Source organism: Coturnix japonica, chromosome 10, assembly GCF_001577835.2.
Source record: "Coturnix japonica isolate 7356 chromosome 10, Coturnix japonica 2.1, whole genome shotgun sequence".
Taxonomy (NCBI): Eukaryota; Metazoa; Chordata; class Aves; order Galliformes; family Phasianidae; genus Coturnix; species Coturnix japonica.
In genome coordinates, this window is record NC_029525.1 from 5,562,339 (window position 1) to 5,580,908 (window position 18,570).

Here is an 18,570-nt window from a genome sequence, read left to right on the forward strand (position 1 = left end):
GACTTGTTGAAGTGCTCTGGTTAGCACTACTATTTTATATCTATTTTCAAAAAATCCCTGGTTAGATTTTTCAGTATTGCAGTTTTCCCCAGTAAGATTGACTGTGGTGTATGAGAGAGCAATAGTGGCATAGAGGCACTGTAAATTCTACATAATTATACATCTTGTACATGTCAGAATCGTTTCTCTGTATTAGTTAGCGATGCTGGTGTTGGAGACTGGTGAGAGAATGCTGTAGTGTGCATGTACACTTCATTTTGCTTCTTTTTTATCAAAAAGACTTCAGAAAGAGAAAGAGAAGACTGATGTTTTATTTCAGCTGGTTATTACCCATATGTGTCAGGAAAGACCATGCAAACAACGTGGGGAAATATTCTGTTCTCTGATAGATGCTGAGGGTGTATGCCATTCTAGAACATGTGAATTGATTTGTTTGAAGGTTTTATTGAAAGTTCTTGAGACTTTGAATTCTGTTATAGTGCATGAGTCTGCGTAGATCATATGGCTGTATGATAAACCAGTTCTGTTTCTCAAAGGCTGTCATTTATTGCATTGGTAATGATTTCTCTGCTTTGCTGTCCCACCATTTCCCTTACTGATGTGTCAATGTTCTTCTTGGAGTTAGAAATGAAGGAAAAAATAGACAAAACTGAGGAGGGAGCTGCATCAACAGGGGAAAGTTAGAGCAGCAGTTTAATGAATGCTCCAAGAGGAAAATGACTCATTGCTGTGGTGGCAGAAAATGAGCATTTCTGATTACAGTAATTAACTGGAAACTTTGATGTTTAAGCAAGTATGTCTTATTTTCTCTTGGCAGGTGGAAAAGATCAGGATTTTTTTCTGGGAATTGTTGCTTGAGATGGTTTGTAAGAGCGAGCACATGGGGAACTCAGAGCAAGATTAACCTGTGCTCTGAGGACAAATTCAGAGCAATAATGAAAGAATTATTGTTGACAGCAGCATATTAGTGTGCAGCATTACTACTGCTGCTGATTCGATCAACTGATTGTATGGAAGAAAAAAACAAAATTATATGAGTGAGTCAAAATTGATTTGCCACTGTAATGAAAACCTGGGAAAATCCCTGCCAAAAATTAGCAAGTTCCACAAAGGCTGTGTAACCCTGTTTGGTTTCAGGGTTTACCTGGCTTTGTTTGCTGAGCTAGTACATCTGGTGTGTCCAGACAGAGTATAGAAATGGCCATTGGTTGTTTGGTTTTAGACCATTCATAAACAGAAAAATTAGGGGCCTTCCCATTTCCTCCAGGCAAAAAGTGGTTGGAAAAATTAACAATAATTTGTCTTTTATGAATGCAGTGCTGCAGTCACTGAAATATCTCAGTGCACAATGCAGGGCTGAATTGTGGATCCATCACAGCCTACAAGAGACAAAGCACAAAAAGCTCCTGTATTTTAGCTTTATTAATTTATTAGTGTTGGGTTCACTTGTAACATAGTCAAACTCAAAAGAAAAAGGTTTTAAAACTATGCATCATTCCAGAGAGTCAGAAATATATATGGTAGATGATTTTGTGCTGAAAACAAGGTTAAATGAAATAACTAGGACAGGAGAAAGATGACATCTTAAAGAACTATCTGAACAAAAGTATTTTGATAACATTATATGTATTTTAAGCATGTCCTTGGAAGTAATACAATTCTGAACACCTCAGCATGAGTTGATGGCATGAAATCCAGGAAAGGAAACTGCCCAGAAACCAGATGAGTTACAGAAAAGTGGTCAAGCAAGACAAATAGCAAAAAGTAAATGAACTTTGGAGGAATTGGATTCCAGCACATTGATCTGCTGTTGATAATAAAGATCGATTTCTGACATCTCTGTGTAACTTCCACTGGCAGTATAAATGTGCAGATTGAAAATGCTCGATTGTAGTCAGTCATTAAGGTTAAAGATAAATTTTTTTGGTACAGTTCTTTTTCATCACCTTAATTATTCTCTAATGTTCTTAGTTACTGTTAGGCTTTCTACATCCATTCTAACAGTGAAGGTTGTAGTTCTCAATCTTCCAATTGACAATACTTGATAGTATCACATTATTTAAAATGTAATTATTGTAACGATTAGGAAGTGCATCCAGAATGTCTGCTCCTGCTCAACTGAAACAACAGGAGGCGACAGAACATAAGTCTATTGTGCTGGCCTTTTTTTGCTTTTTTGCTTTGAAATGATAAATTAGCCAAAGTAAAATCTCAGATGAAGTTGGGAGAATTAATTTAATGCAGTTCACTGTATAAAATGTGTTAGGATACAAAGCAAAAATTTTTTTTATATGATATCAAAATTGTTTAAAAATCTTCCTGCCTGCCCCTACAGTGATGGGTTTGTTGATGATCTTAAAAATGAATACATCAGAAGAGTCCATACATAATGCCCATAAGGCTTCAGGTGAAACGTTATGGTAGGAAAAGATGTAATTAGAAAGACAGAAGCTTGTCACTGTCAACTTTTATCCTTTCGCTTAGTTGGTGGCATTATGATCTCGTAAGTTTCTTCTGAAGTTTGTGAAGGTCAGTAGAATCATAAAGCAAATCCTAATTGCTTTTGGTAAGGAAAAATCTCTATGCTTACCGTGTCTTGGTTGCCATCAAAGAAACCAAGTCAGGTTGTTCATAATCACTTGATTCTTTCTGGTTATGATGCCTTAGCCATACTAATGTTTCTTGAGTTAAACTGTGTCCTCTGGGAGCTGTGGTATATTTTTGGAAAGGAATTATTTCTGAGAATCCATTTGAACCAGTCCTTATTGAGATATTTTTAATGTGTATGTTATTATGGATAGTGTTAGGCTATTATTAGGATATTCAGAATACTCAGATAACATTTAGCTGTTACTCTCTTATTTTCTGTGTGCATCAGGGTACTAAGTACTTCGCTGTCACATGCTATGAATTGCAGTATTTATAGATTGTTGTAAATGTTGTAAGTTCATTTAATTATGTAAATATATTGTGCATTCTCTACTGCAAGTCTTACCAGAATCTGATCTGCATAACGGATTTTCTTACAGGAAAAATTAATAGAAGCTGTGTTTCTTTTGCTTCTTTTGTCACAGTGCTTATTCAGAAGTAGTCGTATTATTTACTATAGCTGTTTCTGGGTACTTATTCTGACAGTGTTGGGAAGGCCTTGCTTCCAAATTGAAACAGTGTGGCCAAAACATTCTTAAACATTCATTTAACTTAAAAGACAACAGAAATTTAAAAATGCTTTTTAAAGTAAAATATCAAAATATATTCCAAAGGTAATTTGTCAAGTAAAAATCATTGTGTTGAGCTGCAGAAAATAAGGCAGTTGCTGCAGTTGCCCTCTAAGACACTTTGGTTTAATTGGCAGGTGCAAAACAAACCTTCTGACTCACCTTTTATAGCTGCCTCTGCTGTAGATGTTTACTCATTAATTTTTTACCATATTTTTTCAGCTCTTGGCCAGAATTGTGAACGTCCCTGCAGTCTGGCAAGGTTCTCTGGGATAAATTACCAGAGAGACATTTGAAGTTAACTTCAGCAACACAAGTCTTTATTTCCCACTGACAACAGTTATAAGAATGTAGTCTGTTTCCTGGAACTACTTTTTCAGTTGAGCATCATGCATGCTCACTCAAGAACTTGCAAGGCCTAGAATAGTTCAAGCTTTAGATAGAAAGGAATTCAAAACCAGTTCATACCACTGCTTCTCTTGAAGACAGTTTCCAGAAATGGCAGGGGAGTTTTGACCTGAAAAATAAATTATTTTACTGGAATTTCATCCACAGAACTTCTTAGAATTTCTTTATGGCGGTGCTGTAAGCGTGATGGTGTAGTTTTGATAAAGAAATCTTGTATTTGAAGAAAAGCAAAACTGTTATAAGCTGGAACATTGGAACTTACCTTAGCTGAAGAATATGGGAAGTGACTGATTTATCCCAGAGCAAATGGGTTAGCAAACAGTAAAGAACACTGTGTTCTCTTCTGTATAGGATTTGTAACTTACTCTTACAGACTGGATGATACTTTTCATACAAACAATAAAAAATGGGGAAATTTAAGTTACTTTTTACATATGCTGATTTTACATCCTAATACAGGGGTCTTTTCAGTTTAATCAGTGATCTGCATGAGGGGATGAATGGATCTTATCAATACTTACAAATATCTGACGGGTGGGAGTCAAGTGGATGAGGCCAGGTTCTTCTTAACAGTGCCCAGTGACAGGACAAGGGGCAATGGGCACAAACTGGAGCTCAGGAAGTTCCGTACAAAACGAGAAAGAGCTTTGCTGTGAGGAAGAGCAGTGGAACAATCTGCCCAGAAAGGCTTGTAGAGATACTCAAAACCCACCTGGATGCTTTCCTATGTAATCTCCTTTAAGGAACCTACTTTAGCTGGGGGGTTAGGACTGGGTTAGGACTAGATGATCTCCCAGTCCCTACAATTCTGATATATTTTCTAGTTCAGAGTGATGCAAAGCTTTTTGTAGTGCTTCTTATTTTAAGGCCATCTGTGAGTATAAACTTGTCAGAAGATTCAGGGACTTTGAAAAGACTCAGCATGTGATCTAGACTTGAGAAAGTTGGCAAGAGTGAAAAATGCAATAAAAAGGAAATAGAGTAATACAGTTATCTTTGAAGTATTGGATAAATTGATTTTTTGTTTTTATTTTCTAGCTGCAGTGATGCAGTTTAAATTGGGATTACAAATGCTACGCTTACAAATCATCAGATATCAACTTCCTTCAGGAAATGCTGACCTTGAGAGAGGGTATGAGTTCATTCTTCACAGGGCACCACTGCATTGGCTATCTTTGCTTTAAATTCTCTCTAAGTTTTTTGAGTTGCAGGGGCAGCTGCGTAGAATCAATAAGCAAGAAGGCACAAACTGCAGAACATCTTTAAGAGAAGAGCAGTTAACTGGGCTGCTGGAAGTTAATATTCTTCATCTACTTGAAATACGATCTTAATTATAGCCTAGTGAGATTTTTGCCACAGAACGGAGCCAAGGCAGAAGTGTTAATCAGAGCTTGTAGCCTACCACTACAGCTGATAAAGTTTTGTAATACTCTGTCACTCCAGTGCAAAGCATTACTGAAAATCTTTGTAAGCAGCACAGTTTTAGATAAGAAGCTGAGCCCAGGATGAAAAGATAGATGAAATTAGCCACAGACTGTATGAGGAACAAAATTCTTCATGAGGAATTAAGGGCCAAGCTTATAATACTCTCTCAAGCTTCAGCTAAAAATATTTGCACCATAAAAATTTCTCAGAGAGCAGAGTTGGGGTGGTAGCTGCAGGATGATCAAAACATAAAAGGGCACATTTCCTTTTTTTATGGGGAGGCCTCATTTGGACTTGTCAGGTGATGGATTTGAAATGAAAGTTTTGTGGATTCAGTGTTTCCCAGGCATCCATATGTCTACAGCTTCATTATTAACACCAAAGAAAGATAAAAGAATGAAAATTTACCATTTAAGATTGTTTACGGGGACAAATGATCCAGGGGCTGTTCTGTGTGCTGCCTGAAAGTAAAGATGGCAGTTTTGACTGACATCAATAGGGGCTTCCTTCTCATAGGTTCTGTTGGCTGTAGCCAGCTGCTTTAAGCTTTAACCTTTCTACATCTTACATTTTATGTAAAGCTATGAAACAATACTTCCTTTAAACTATAAATAGAAAGCAATGCAATAATATGAAGTTTAAAATTCATTTATCTATTTCAAATCCTTTCCTGTTCAGTTACTACCTTGCTTCCCTTTTAACAAAAAGCAAATTTGATCTTTCTTACCTTTGTGTACAAACTGGGATACTAATAATAGCAAACTGACTTACATTGTATGTGTGCAGGTTGCTCAGTCTTCTAGTAGGGTTATAGAAATGGCTCTCTAGAGTGAGATACTTTTTATTGTGTGCTGTGAATTCTGTGGCGACCAACGCTAAGAAGTTTCTTGAGATACTTTAAGAATATGCAACTAGCAATTAGAAAACAATCTGCTCAAGTTATAGGCTTTAACCTAATATGCATACAATATTGTGAGACTGAAGCCTTGAGTATCACAGTGTTCCGTTGCAGCTATTTACTTTGATAACTTTTAGGAAAATCTGGAAGTTCAGCTTTTTCTTGAGCCTTACTAAAGCACTCACTGCAATACCTTCTTGTTTCATTAAAGCCAATAGTCCTGTGGACTCATCATGTGAAAAGTATCATCTCTGAATTTACAAACATTTTCTAAACTATTTTCTCTTATTGTTATGTTTTTGATAGGAATAATTGTTCCTTTCATCAATGTATTTGTCTGCATCTTTATAGATACAATGTTTTCTTCATACAGAGCATTTTCTTTCAACAGAGGAGCACTCAAGAGTAATGAAGTGACTAACACGTGTTCTGAAGTGTAGGAATAATGCTGTAATTAATAATATAATTAATAACTAATAATAATACTTTAATTCCACTCATTTGTAAAAAAGAATAATGATAGTTTTTGTGTAATTCTCTACCTATTTTTCCTTATATAATGCACCTTCATATTGACATTGATCTTTAAAGGTCCCTTCCAACCAAACTGTTCTGTGATTCTGGGATTGAATCCATATTTATATTTCCTTACCTATTATCTGATTAACAAGTTGCTTTTCCATCTGCGAGATTTTCATGTAGCTCATCGTTCCAGATGGTTCTGGAGATAAGGGATCTGCAGATGTTCTGGCAAAGATAATATAATGAAAAGGAAATGAAGAGTAGCCAGATGGCTTCATGAAGACTAATGGGAATATTTGTCAGCATAGGATTTTCATGTGTCCATGAGCTGATTGTTGATGCTTCTGCATTGTGTAACGTAGTGGTTTTCATTATCTGCTTCTGTATTTTGTTGTATCTTGTTCATAAAATATTTGGTTCAATGGAAAGGAAATCACTTTCTTGGTGACTGGGTGCTGAATTCATGCCACTGGCTGGCTGAGATACTTGTATGACATCCTATGAAAAATTGTTGGAAAACATTTCCAAGCTGTCTATTTTTTGTCTCTTCTTGCAGCATAAAAATATGAGCATTCAGGCAAAGATTTCTAAGCTTGTCATTTTATTTTTTGCACAACTGTTAATATGACATTGTTTTCAGCTATCATACCGTTTGTCCCCCAGGATCAGGGAATACACAGTGGTGTAACATACATGTGGGAATCTGATAGGATTCCAGTACATGAAGGTGATTTCTTCTGATCAGAGTCCTTGTGTTTCTCTCCCTATCCTGTACAGCCTTGCGGAGTCGATCAGGGCGGTCCATCATCAATGGAAATTGGGCAATTGATCGACCTGGAAGATATGAAGGTGGTGGGACGATGTTCACTTATAAACGCCCAAATGAAATCTCCAGCACTGCAGGAGAGTCCTTTTTAGCTGATGGTCCAACAAACGAAGTCCTCGATGTCTATGTAAGTTTCTTGTAGGTGAATCTTTCTGATGGGGGAGGGAAAAAAAAAAAAAAAAGGAAAAAAAAAAAAAAAAAAAAAGGTGTTTACATGCAACACTTCAACTACATTTAATACCAATACTTATTACTGTCTTTATTCTTGCAGCATAAGTTTGGGTATTTTACTATATCTTTCTCTTAACCCCAGCTTTCTCCAGATCACAGGAAATAAATAGCAGTGAAGATTTCTTCTCTCTGATTTTACTGATCTAGTAAAGTAGAAGTGAAGCTCATAGATGCCAGTATGCTTTGGTATTCAAACAAATCTGGAGTAGTTTAATTTTATGGCGATCTGAAGCAAATACCTAAACTATACTAAACCTCTCACAGAGTGATGATTTTTTGGACTTTAAGTGCAGTAAGTGGTGGAAAAGTAAATGGGATAGTTTGTCTCATAAAAATATAGTACAAGGACTGTTCTGAAAGTAATACCTCCTATATTATTATACTGGCCCACAATGTCAGAGTTGGACATTGGTGGTATGGCAGTAGAGGCTGAACATTTCCACCAGTATTCCGTTACATGTTGTTGCTGTGTGACAGATGGCAGCAGAGGGGCAGTCTGAAAAAATAGTGCCTGACATGGAAGTGTGGATGAAGCAAAGGGGTGGAATTGAATTCCTCCATGAAGAAAAAATTGCACCAATTGACATTCATTGATGTTTGCTGAACATTGATGGGCACCCAGCAGTGAATGTGAGCAGGTCTGGTGCACTCTGGCTTACATCTATTCAGACTGATGGACTGCATGGACAATATTTTCCTAGCAATGATAGCATCATAGCAGCTGTATAACAGTGGGTAACCTCTGCTGGTGTAGATTTTTATGAGAACAGCATGCAGGGTGGAGAAACTGCATAGCTAATGGTGGTGCCTATGTTGAATAAGAGCGTTTTGTAGGTGAGAATTTGCTCTATCAAGTAGTGTTATTGAGTTGCTTGTATCCTTTGTAGTTTCCTTGGAAATAAATAGGAGGCATTACTTTCAGAGCAACCTGTGTAACAACTCTGGTCGCTCAGCTGGAAGAAGTTAGACATTGGCAAAGCTATTCCCTGCCTGCAGTATGGTGTATGGCTGAAGCAAATAATAGTTACACAAATGTCACTTCTTTTTGGCTAAAGCTTGGAGGATTAAATGGCAGAGTTTTTGTATTCTGCACTGCAGACTCCATGCTTATATAAAAAGCACTGCTGTGTATTAACATAAAGCTCTCAGCTGAGGTTTGAGTTCTTATTGCTATCTGATTGATGCCTACTAGATAATGAGCCAGGAAGAAATGGATCAGGAAATGGATTAAGCAGGTATTTTTAAATAAGTATCGTAAAAAGACTTCAGTTTAAGTATATCACATCTTAATGTTTAAATTTATACTTAGTGTATTTTCTTTTTTCCTTTTACAGTAAGTATAGTAAAGCTGGCACGATGGACACAGCTTTATTACTTTTTCAGTAGTGGCTGCTACTGTGGATTGTCAAATCTAATTTAATGGGACTGTTATCTGAGATGTTTCTTGTAGATATGAGGAATATTAGAATTCATTATAAGCTGACAGCATACGGTCTTCTTGTCTTTCCATATTTATCTTTGCACACTGTTGGAAGAGTGTTAGCTGAAAGAAAGCTAAGGGTCAGAGTGACGCAGCCTCTTCTACAAGTTTGAAATACGTAGTCACACAGATAGTGTCTTCCTTCAGTCTTTGTCCTGCATGCAATTGTTTTCATCTGTAGTCTACATCTTTAGTCTGTGTAGAAAAATGATAAGATTTCCAGATGGGAACTCCAAATGAATTTTTGTCTCTTTGCTGAGATCATGCAGTCTTTCCTCCTTTCTCAATAAAATTAAGTTACAGCAGGTTTCATTGGCGAGATTTTAAGAAATGCTTTACAAGTGTGAGGTGTGCATTGCTACAAAGACTTCAGTCAACTGTCTCAAAAGCAACAGTGTTGTATAATTCCATCCTCTCTATGGGAAAACTATTACAATATTTTCATAGGGACTTCATTAGTTAAGCTCTCTGTAATGTGCCTGTAAGCTGTTGGAGAAACGTGGCAGAAAAACCATGGAAACAATTGGGAAGCTGGTCCTGGAACCATCTTTAGAAGGGGGTCCTGGTGCAGGAAGGTGAGGGGTACTTGGCAGTCAACTCCTCAATGCTCAGTTCTTTCAGCACTGAAGACAAAAAGGGTGTATTTTTAAATAACAAAGCAATGTTGGAAGGACCAGCCCTTACAGAAAATGCTACAGATAATGTATCATCAAATGGTTTAAAGGTTTAAAGTAGATGGTCTCCAAGGGATGTAGTTTACAGAATGGTTTAGCTGTTATGCTTGGCGAGGAAAAAGTGATTCTAGCATAAGGAAAAAGAAACGTCTGCATCTTTAGTTGGTGTTAATTGGTGTGACAGATTATTGAAAGCCTGAGGCATAAATCCATTGCAGGTCATAAAGCCAGTGGCATAGCATGATTCTTTCCCTTTTGGCTCATGGTTTGTTGGGACAAGAGAACTACTGCAAGCTCTGGAGTTTTATTGATTTAATTATTTTTATTTATATATGTATGTATTATATATGCGTCATATTATATGTATAATATTATATATTTTTTTATTTAGATATTTATTCTGCTGCCTGTTTTTAAAACTTTGATAAAATTGTGTCTTCTTAGGCTTTATTATGTCTGTTTGCTTATGTAAGCGCACAAAAGCTGCCTTTGAGGTGTGGTCATGTCAACTTGCATGGGGTTGTGCAGCAGCTTTCTGAAAACACTTGTGTTTGTTTTCATTCAAAGCTTAAATTCTTACCTGTGTTCATAAGGAACACTTGAAAGAGTTGTTGTGGCCTTCTGTAAAGCAGTGAGGAAGGACTGTGTCTGCAAGTACGTTATATCTTCATTCAGTTGCAGATGACCATGGAAGAATGCAGGAAGGGTGCACAGGCACTCTCCAGTTGCCCTGACAAGTATGTGGGCCTTTATAATCTGTTCACTTAAGCTTTGTTGAGTAATGCATATGATGAGAGTAATATACTGTTAGTAACTTAGCTAGCTGGTTGTTCAGACACCACTGAGTGGTGTAGGGGTACCTGCATGATGATAAAAATGAACTGTTTCATTTGCATGTGTTCTGTTTGGGTGTATCTGATAAGCCTTAAAAAAGGCAGCTTGGTCTGTAGGTCAAAGTCTGTGGCACTTGTTTTTCTCTGCTTTGTTTCTTCCTTGCTCGTGTTTCCTGAGGCATCTGCCAAGCTCATCCTGTCCGTGTTTTGATGACTGCAGGACTGCCCAGGCCAGGGTGGGCCCTGCCCACTGCATCTACCCTCAGCTACAGCCTGTCAGACCTGTGCTTTTTAAAGAAGGTTTAGAGAAACAGTTTATCTGCCATCACAAGCTTTCTCAGTTTACAAACACGATCACCTGTGTTTTCTTATTTTTCCACTTTTAGACATGATCATTAGGCATTATTTCTGTAATGACCAATGGTAAATAATGTTACACAGTTGATCAGTTGAAGTCCATTTTTCAGCATTAGTAATATAATGACTGGAAGGAGTGAATTTACGGCTGTTTTTCTTTTTAGATGATACATCAGCAGCCTAACCCAGGTATACATTATGAATATATCATTCCAGGAGACAATGTCATCAGTCCTCAGTTGCTTGCTCACAGGAGGCCAGGTAAAATGCTACTATTTCCTATTACCTAGAACATTCTTTTACCCAATAAACTATTGGAGAAATCTGTACCATTAAGTTCTGTGTAAACAATTTGGGAAAGGCCCAGGATTTCACCCTGCTCACTGAAATTGAAGTCTGCATAGATTTGTTAACTTAAGTGAATTTCTGCTGACCTTAGTAGCTGGGAATCTCATCATGGATTTCTATTTTCAGCAATAGTTTTGTTCTTAAAATGTTAACTATGGCTTTCCTCGAGCTGGATTGTTGTAGCCTTATCTCAGAAACAAGATCGTACCTGATTTTTCTTTTCAGAGTTTGAGCTAATTTAAAACAATCCTCCTCATTTTTGCTTTCCTCTCCCAACCAGAGAACTGGTACCTCCCTAAGCTAGAATTTGGACAGATTATACTCCTGATTCTGTGCTGTGGAGAGGTTATTGTGTTTAGCAATAGGAAGTTCTGAAGCAGGACAAAACTGATTTGTAAATTTTCAACTTTTACTGTTCATGCCCGACAAATTTCTAAGTTTTTATGCAGTCTGTTGGTAATGAAGGACAGCTGTACTGTGATCTGAGGAGGCACAGAATGCAGAGTATGTTAGAAAAAATGCTTTGGAAAATGTTGTCAGGTTGCATTATTTTTACAGTGTGATCAGAGAGTCTTCAGTTCTTAATGTGTTTGCTGGCTAAGACTTGGTTGTTTTAGTTTAAAACACTGCAGTCTTCATAGACCAATATTAGGGAGTCTCTGCATAGGAAATAAAAGCTGCTTTCATGTTTAATGATACTCCAATGTACTGATTATTAGTGGATGAAAACAGATTGATAGTTGCACGTGAGGTTCATTATGTTCCTTTTTATTCAACATGTTTTCCATCATCAGGGGAGCCCTTGAATGGTCAGTTAGAAATGCCTGAAAGTACAAATCACGACGAGGAGGATTTGCATAGGGAGACAGACACTCTCACTGGACAGTCGGTTGGAACTTTTCCAGTTATTCAGCCAGGAAGGTTTCCTTCTCATCAGCCAGAAAACCAGGTGCCTGCTGTGCAGCTATCGAGACAAAACCGAGAATACAACTGGAAACAGATTGGAAAAACTGAGTGTACCACTACATGTGGGAAAGGTAAGTGCTTCATACAGCATTCACAGAGAATAGAATAGATACAGCAGAATTCCGGTGTTGGAGAGGAGAAGTGCAGAGGGAAGCAGCAGTGTGAATAGTCAGCAATTCAGCAACATAGCTGCACAAAGCATTGATAGGTCTGGTGTTTTCTGTTAAATTATAAACAGAAAACTGCACCTGTATTATGAAGTGCACTTCATTTAAATCAGCAGAAATAGAAAAATTACAAAGAACCAAAGTACAAATTGCATAAATTAAAAGGGAATGCAGCATTTGCTCCTGGAGGTACATATTTCAGGATTTTTTTATCAGGCTGCTCTTTTACACCCTTTGGTACACAGCAGCTTTCCTCAGTGCTCTTCATCATTCCTTATACTTCAGTTTGGCTTCTCAGTGTAGCTTTTGTCTGATAGACCCTTCATGCTTTTTGTCTCTTTGTCAACAGTTTTCTGATCTTTACAGGACAGTTCTGCAGGGCTTCCATCAGATATATCTTCCTTGAACATTGCTGAAACAAAATTGAGATGTTTTCTTAGCTTTCCCTACAAAGCAGTGCTGTACTTTCTGTGTACTGAACACTTTGCTTTATATTACAATGTAGGCAGTACAGCTTTCATGTACATTTGAGTTTTGGATAAAAACTTAGTGTGGATTTTCTCGTTAGGCTGTGCATGTTATGCTTTTCCTTTCTGCATCTGTTTTAGATTCTATTGCTATAAACAGCTTATATTGCAGAATTTTTTGCCATGTACCATCTAATTTTCATTTCAGGGTCCCAATACCCAGTTTTCCACTGTGTCAACAGAGTCACACATGAGGAAGTTCCTGAGAATTACTGTGATAGCAGCACCAAACCTATTCCAGAAGAGGAGGCCTGCAACATCTTCCCATGTCCAGCTTTGTAAGATACTGTAGTTTAAGTCAAGTGAAATAATCCAGTGTCATTGCAGTTTTACATGAGAATATCTGGAGTAGGAAACTAGTTTGAACTTCTAGGCACCATGCACCTAACTTTATGAAGTGCAGAGCATATTTTTTCCTTCAGTGATTTGTCTTCATCCATTTTGTTTGTAGGAGTAGCATTCAGAGAAATCAAAAGGGAAGTTGTCACCAAGTGAGCCCAGTAATTTCTCAGTTTTGTGTGGTTATTCAGTCACACACACTATACCTGTGATCTCTTTATGGGAACCTTTTTTATACCAAGTGCCAGCCTTCTGCAAATACCTGTCTAAAGAAGAGGCTCTGTATGTTACATCATCTCATGGAGGATCGGTGGGCTGTAGTACCTTGCCTGTTCATTGTGTGGTGTTATATTTAAAGAGTAGATTTACCTGACAGAACTCACAACAGTCATAAACATGACCTCTTCTGGAATTCATAAGTTCTTCAGCTGATCTCAAAGTCTGGATTTAAAAGTGGTACCCTTGCTTCTAGAGCTCCCCGTGTCACAGGCTCAGATCTGACTCTTCTGGTGCAACTTGGAGATTTTTTCTATCATAATTCATTTTTCTCAACTTTTTCTTTCCGACAACACATATCAATTCCTTTTTATTTTTTCTCATTTTTTTTTAGAGATCAATATCAAGACTATAAACAGAGATATGTAAATATTTATTTTAAAATAATATTTATTTGTAATTTTTTATATCAAAATATAAATACTAGGAAGAGCACAAGGATTTCACTCATTCTCCACAGGAGTTCTAAAATAAAATGTTTAAACTATTCAGATATTTCCCTTCCTTGTGTGTTATGCCTGAAACTAAAATTGAACAGGAAAAATGTAATGTTTATACAAAAAGATGAAAGAAATGAAGTGAAATGTGTGTTGTAATTAGGAAAGTGTATCTAGGGATGTTTTTCTTCTCTCCCTGGAGGTGTTCAAGGCCAGGTTGGATGTGGCCCTGGACAGCCTGGTCTGGTATTAAATGTGGAGGTTGGTGGCCCTGCCTGCAGCGAGGGGCGGTTGGAGATTCATGATCATTGAGGTCCCTTCCAACTGGCGCCATCCTGTGATTCTGTATTCATTGATCATTTCCCATTTCAGTTTTACTGATGAATGAATGCCTTTATGGGATAGGTTATCTTTGTGAGTTCAGGAAAAAAACATGCAATATGATTTAAATTTGTAGAAGGTATCATTACAGTAGAAATATTTATTATAGATAATTCTTTAAAATGAAAAAACATACAACAAAACAACACAGCTATTAGTAGATTAATGTTTGTAATATGCTTTGAAACCATGAATCATACGATCTAAACACGTGCTTATTAGTACCACCCATTGCAGCCAGATTGTTTGCAGGTATAGAATGTTATCTTCACAAGTGATTGCTTTGCATGCAAAGTTTTAAGTGTTGTTTCAATTAGAATCATGTCCTTAGAGTACTATTGGTATTAGCAGTAGATGAATCTTAAGAGTCTTAATTGAAAAAGCTGACCTCTTAGGTTTGTTGTTTTTTGGGTTTTTTTTTTCCTTTTCTTTAGTTGGGACATCGGGGAATGGTCGGAGTGCAGTAAAACATGTGGCCTTGGTATGCAGCATCGACAGATCTTGTGTAGGCAAATATATGCCAACCGTACCTTGACAGTTCAGCAGTACCGCTGTCATCACCTGGAGAAACCAGAGACCACCAGCACCTGCCAGCTGAAGATCTGCAGTGAATGGCAGATTAGGACGGAGTGGACTTCAGTAAGTAAGATTAATTCATTCGGAGCATAAAACCTCAGAAAGGAATAAGTATTTTCTCACACTTATCAGCAAATATAAATTAAATTTGGTTTTCTTTAAAGCAAGGAAGCAGAATGTGAGTAGCCCTGGAAATAAGGAAATAGTAGTTCAGAAATAACCTACATGACTGTGACAGTCAATGCTTTCAAGAGGTGAAAAAGAATGATTGTGTGGAATAAAACACACAGATATCTGTGTGCAGAAGCACTTAAACTTTCTGAACAATGATTACTTTTTAAAAATACTGTATGAAGTTAAGTTGGAAGAAGGCTGGTAGGTTTGCCTGTGGTGAAGAACTGATGGATTTTCTTAGCATATGGAGTATGGTTAGAGGACTGATTTAGCCTTACGTGTGTGTTAAGTATAGAGACAGTCAGTAGTTGTTGTAACTGTAATTAGTTTGAGACTATGCTGTGGTTCTCAGATAAATGTGAATAATACAGTTTTGAGCTTTAATTTCTCACTTTCTTGTTTACAGAGGTTCTGGCCAACATGACAACCATCCTCGATACTTCTATGGCTGTTGTGTAGACAAGGGAAATACTCTGGTGTTTTAGGTGTAGTGATAAACAAATTTCTTTCAGTTAGACATGAAACAAAGCAAGAAACTTCTACAAGTTTTCTGAAACATGTGGGTAGGTAGACCATGAAAAATTCCAACTGGGTGAAGAAAAGAGAGTGGAAGGCCTTAACTTTTAGCAGGGATTCAAAAGATGTTTATCTTTTCTTTACCTTTCTATCTGTGTAGACCAAGATCAAAGTTTTGCAGAATACATCGTATGTTATTCAAATACCAGCAGTTCATTTTGATCAGATACAGTGTGGCTCATTGGAGATAGGATTTGATTTTATATTTTTCAAATATATCTACATAGTATACAGTAGAATGCTCAGACTGAAAATATGATTTTTAAACTACTAACGCATTTTTTATTCCCCATTCCTAAATCTAAGATGATTCTCTGGTATGTTGTTAGGAGTAAATGAGCTATGTATGATGTGATAGATTTTGTATAGAGTCCTGATGCAACCTGTTTGTTACAGTGCTCAGTACCCTGTGGAGTGGGGCAGAGGACTCGAGATGTGAAATGTGTCAGCAACCTTGGAGATATTGTTGATGATGAGGAATGTAACATGAAGCTGCGGCCAAATGATATTGAGAACTGTGACATGGGACCATGTGCTAAGAGCTGGTTTCTTACAGAATGGAGTGACAGGGTAAGGCTTCTCATTGTCTTTATGTACTGCAGAATCTTCTGAACCTACTTAGATACATCAGAATTTTTAAAAAATATAAATGTATGTAGCCATAGAAGGAGCGGATGTGTTTTCCATGTTTGTCTTTGATCTGTAGAACAGGCAAGAACATACAAAAAATAAGGGCCTCAAGGGCACTGTGAGATTGTGTTAGATACAAGAATGCATAGATTGTGTGTGCATGGCTGAACATCTGGGTTTAGTATTCGGTCTGTGTCTGAACTTCCCCAAATACTGAGTGAGCTGAGATTTATCATTCTGCCTTGCTTAGCCCCTAGTCTTAAGCTTCAGATCTTAGGAGTTTCCCTACCGCTTCTATAAGTGAAGGAAGTTTGAGGTCTGATGTCTGGCTTTAAGTTGAAATCATAAAACAATTTTCCTGTAGCTTTTAAAAGAGGAGGACAACTTCATAAACTCAGGAAAGGTTGAATTCAGACTTTATGTATTTCATTAATATATATATATTTTTTAATTCCAGCGAGTCTGACTCTGAGCATGAAAACAGTACCAAGAGTGGTGATGTACCTTGTTTGATGTCTAGGTTCCAAGAAGTTGTTCAGTGTTGGTACTTAGATGCTTTCATTAAAAGGCTGATGAACTTGAGCTAAGACAAAATTGGTATTTTGGTCTCTCTCATGGATGACTACATACCAGATTTCATCTACCCTCACACCAAGTTTTCACTCTTTATGAAATCCTGATTATATCTCCCTTTTCTTCGACTGATTGTTTTGGCAGGAATTAATTTCACTCATGGAAACAAAGGTTTCTTAACTTCACAGATTTGTTATTTATATCGTTTTGGTAGAATCTCCAAAATCCAGGATAATGCACAAATCTGAGCACTCAGAAGATCTGCATCACCTTTCAGATGTAGAGAATGGTGAGGAGCTTCACAAGTCATAACCATACCTGATATGAAAAGTTTGATCAAGTTTGGCTAAAATTAGAGACCTGCAGAACTTTTAACTTCCAGACAACTCAAATATATTTTATAGAGAAAAAAATCCACACTAATAGAGTAGTAAGTTATTTGCAGTTATAATTTGAGCTTTCTGTCCAAATTGTTACTCACTCAGTGTACATTCTTGCATAGCAATGGCAGGAAGGTATCCATTGAATTATAGATATTAATGGAAATGGAATAGATTTTACTGTTGAGTAAATGACTTATGGGGGAGAGGAGGGAAATTATTTGCAGCTACCATCATCAGCTAATGCAGTTCTACCACATAAAGCACACACATTCCAATGAAGTTTCTAGAATCCTTTTTTCTTTATTATCCTGCACTGACATTTTGTATGCTGCAGAATTAAAAGAACTTTCTGTAGCTGAAGGTTGAAACTGCAGAATGTTATTATGCTTATTTGTATGTATTAAATGAGATGTAGAATTGAAGCAGGTAGTGTAGAAAATACCAGAGCTTTTTCTTACAGCAAATGTCTTAGGGTCAAAGAGTAAATAATGGATTTTTTTTACCTTCTCAGCTTCTATAAGTGAACAAATTAATTACTTCCAAATGCTTGCTACTGTAGCTGGCAGTATTCACCATCACTTCTGCCAGCAATTGGTTTGGAGTTTGATTCAAAAAGAAGAATGGAAGAAACAGCTCATTTCAAAAGCAAAAAAAAGAAAGAAAAAAAAGATTAGCACTGGAATGTGCAGAATCTTCTATACATACCTAATAAGGATGTGCAAGAACATTTCATGTCTGTGATTCCAGTGAAAGCCGGTGCGATGTAGGAGCAGCCAAAAGTTTTGCAAAGCCAGGCTGTTTGCTGTTAGCTGTCTTACAGTGCCTTTCATCGGCTGCTTTCTGGGATCAGACTTCTCTCTTTGTTGAGCAATATGTCTGTTGAAAGACACAGAATAGGCGAATTTTGTTGTGGAGTAGGAATGGGTGTTCCCAGTTGTACAGCCTTTGTATGCGTAATCTCCCCAAACAGTTCTGTAAAAAATACTTTAAGCCAAGCCACATTTCAGCAGTAAGCATAGATCAGTGATGGGCAGCCCACAGAAGGTTCAGATAAGCAGCCAAAAGTTCAGATGGTTAAAGAAAGCTTGTTCAAACCTGTTGAGTCTGCAAAACTGTGGTGGAAATCTCACAAGAACAGACCTTCTTTGTGAGATTTATTACATGCTTACTTCAAGGCCCAGATGTAAATACCACAGAACAGTCTTTCCCATTGTGTTTTGACATTACAGCCATGGCTAGAAATAAGAGCTAAAAGAACCTGTCTTGACTTTTGAGAACACAAACTTGAAAATGGTTGAACGCAAACTGGATTACAGTCATAAGAGAAGGCCTGATCCGTACTTTT

General features: G+C 37.2%; 1 protein-coding gene across 4 annotated transcripts in view; it reads left to right on the forward strand.

Annotated features, from left to right (window-relative positions):
• Positions 1-18,570, forward strand: part of THSD4 (thrombospondin type 1 domain containing 4) — a 239,853-nt gene that overhangs the window by 202,340 nt on the left and 18,943 nt on the right. For all 4 annotated transcript variants that reach the window (XM_032446790.1, XM_015872714.2, XM_015872715.2 and 1 more), the window contains 6 exons: positions 7,249-7,424; positions 11,037-11,133; positions 12,015-12,257; positions 13,029-13,158; positions 14,748-14,952; positions 16,036-16,209. In XM_032446790.1, coding sequence (XP_032302681.1) covers positions 7,249-7,424; positions 11,037-11,133; positions 12,015-12,257; positions 13,029-13,158; positions 14,748-14,952; positions 16,036-16,209 — 1,025 coding nt within the window. The remainder of the gene's footprint in view (positions 1-7,248; positions 7,425-11,036; positions 11,134-12,014; positions 12,258-13,028; positions 13,159-14,747; positions 14,953-16,035; positions 16,210-18,570) is intronic.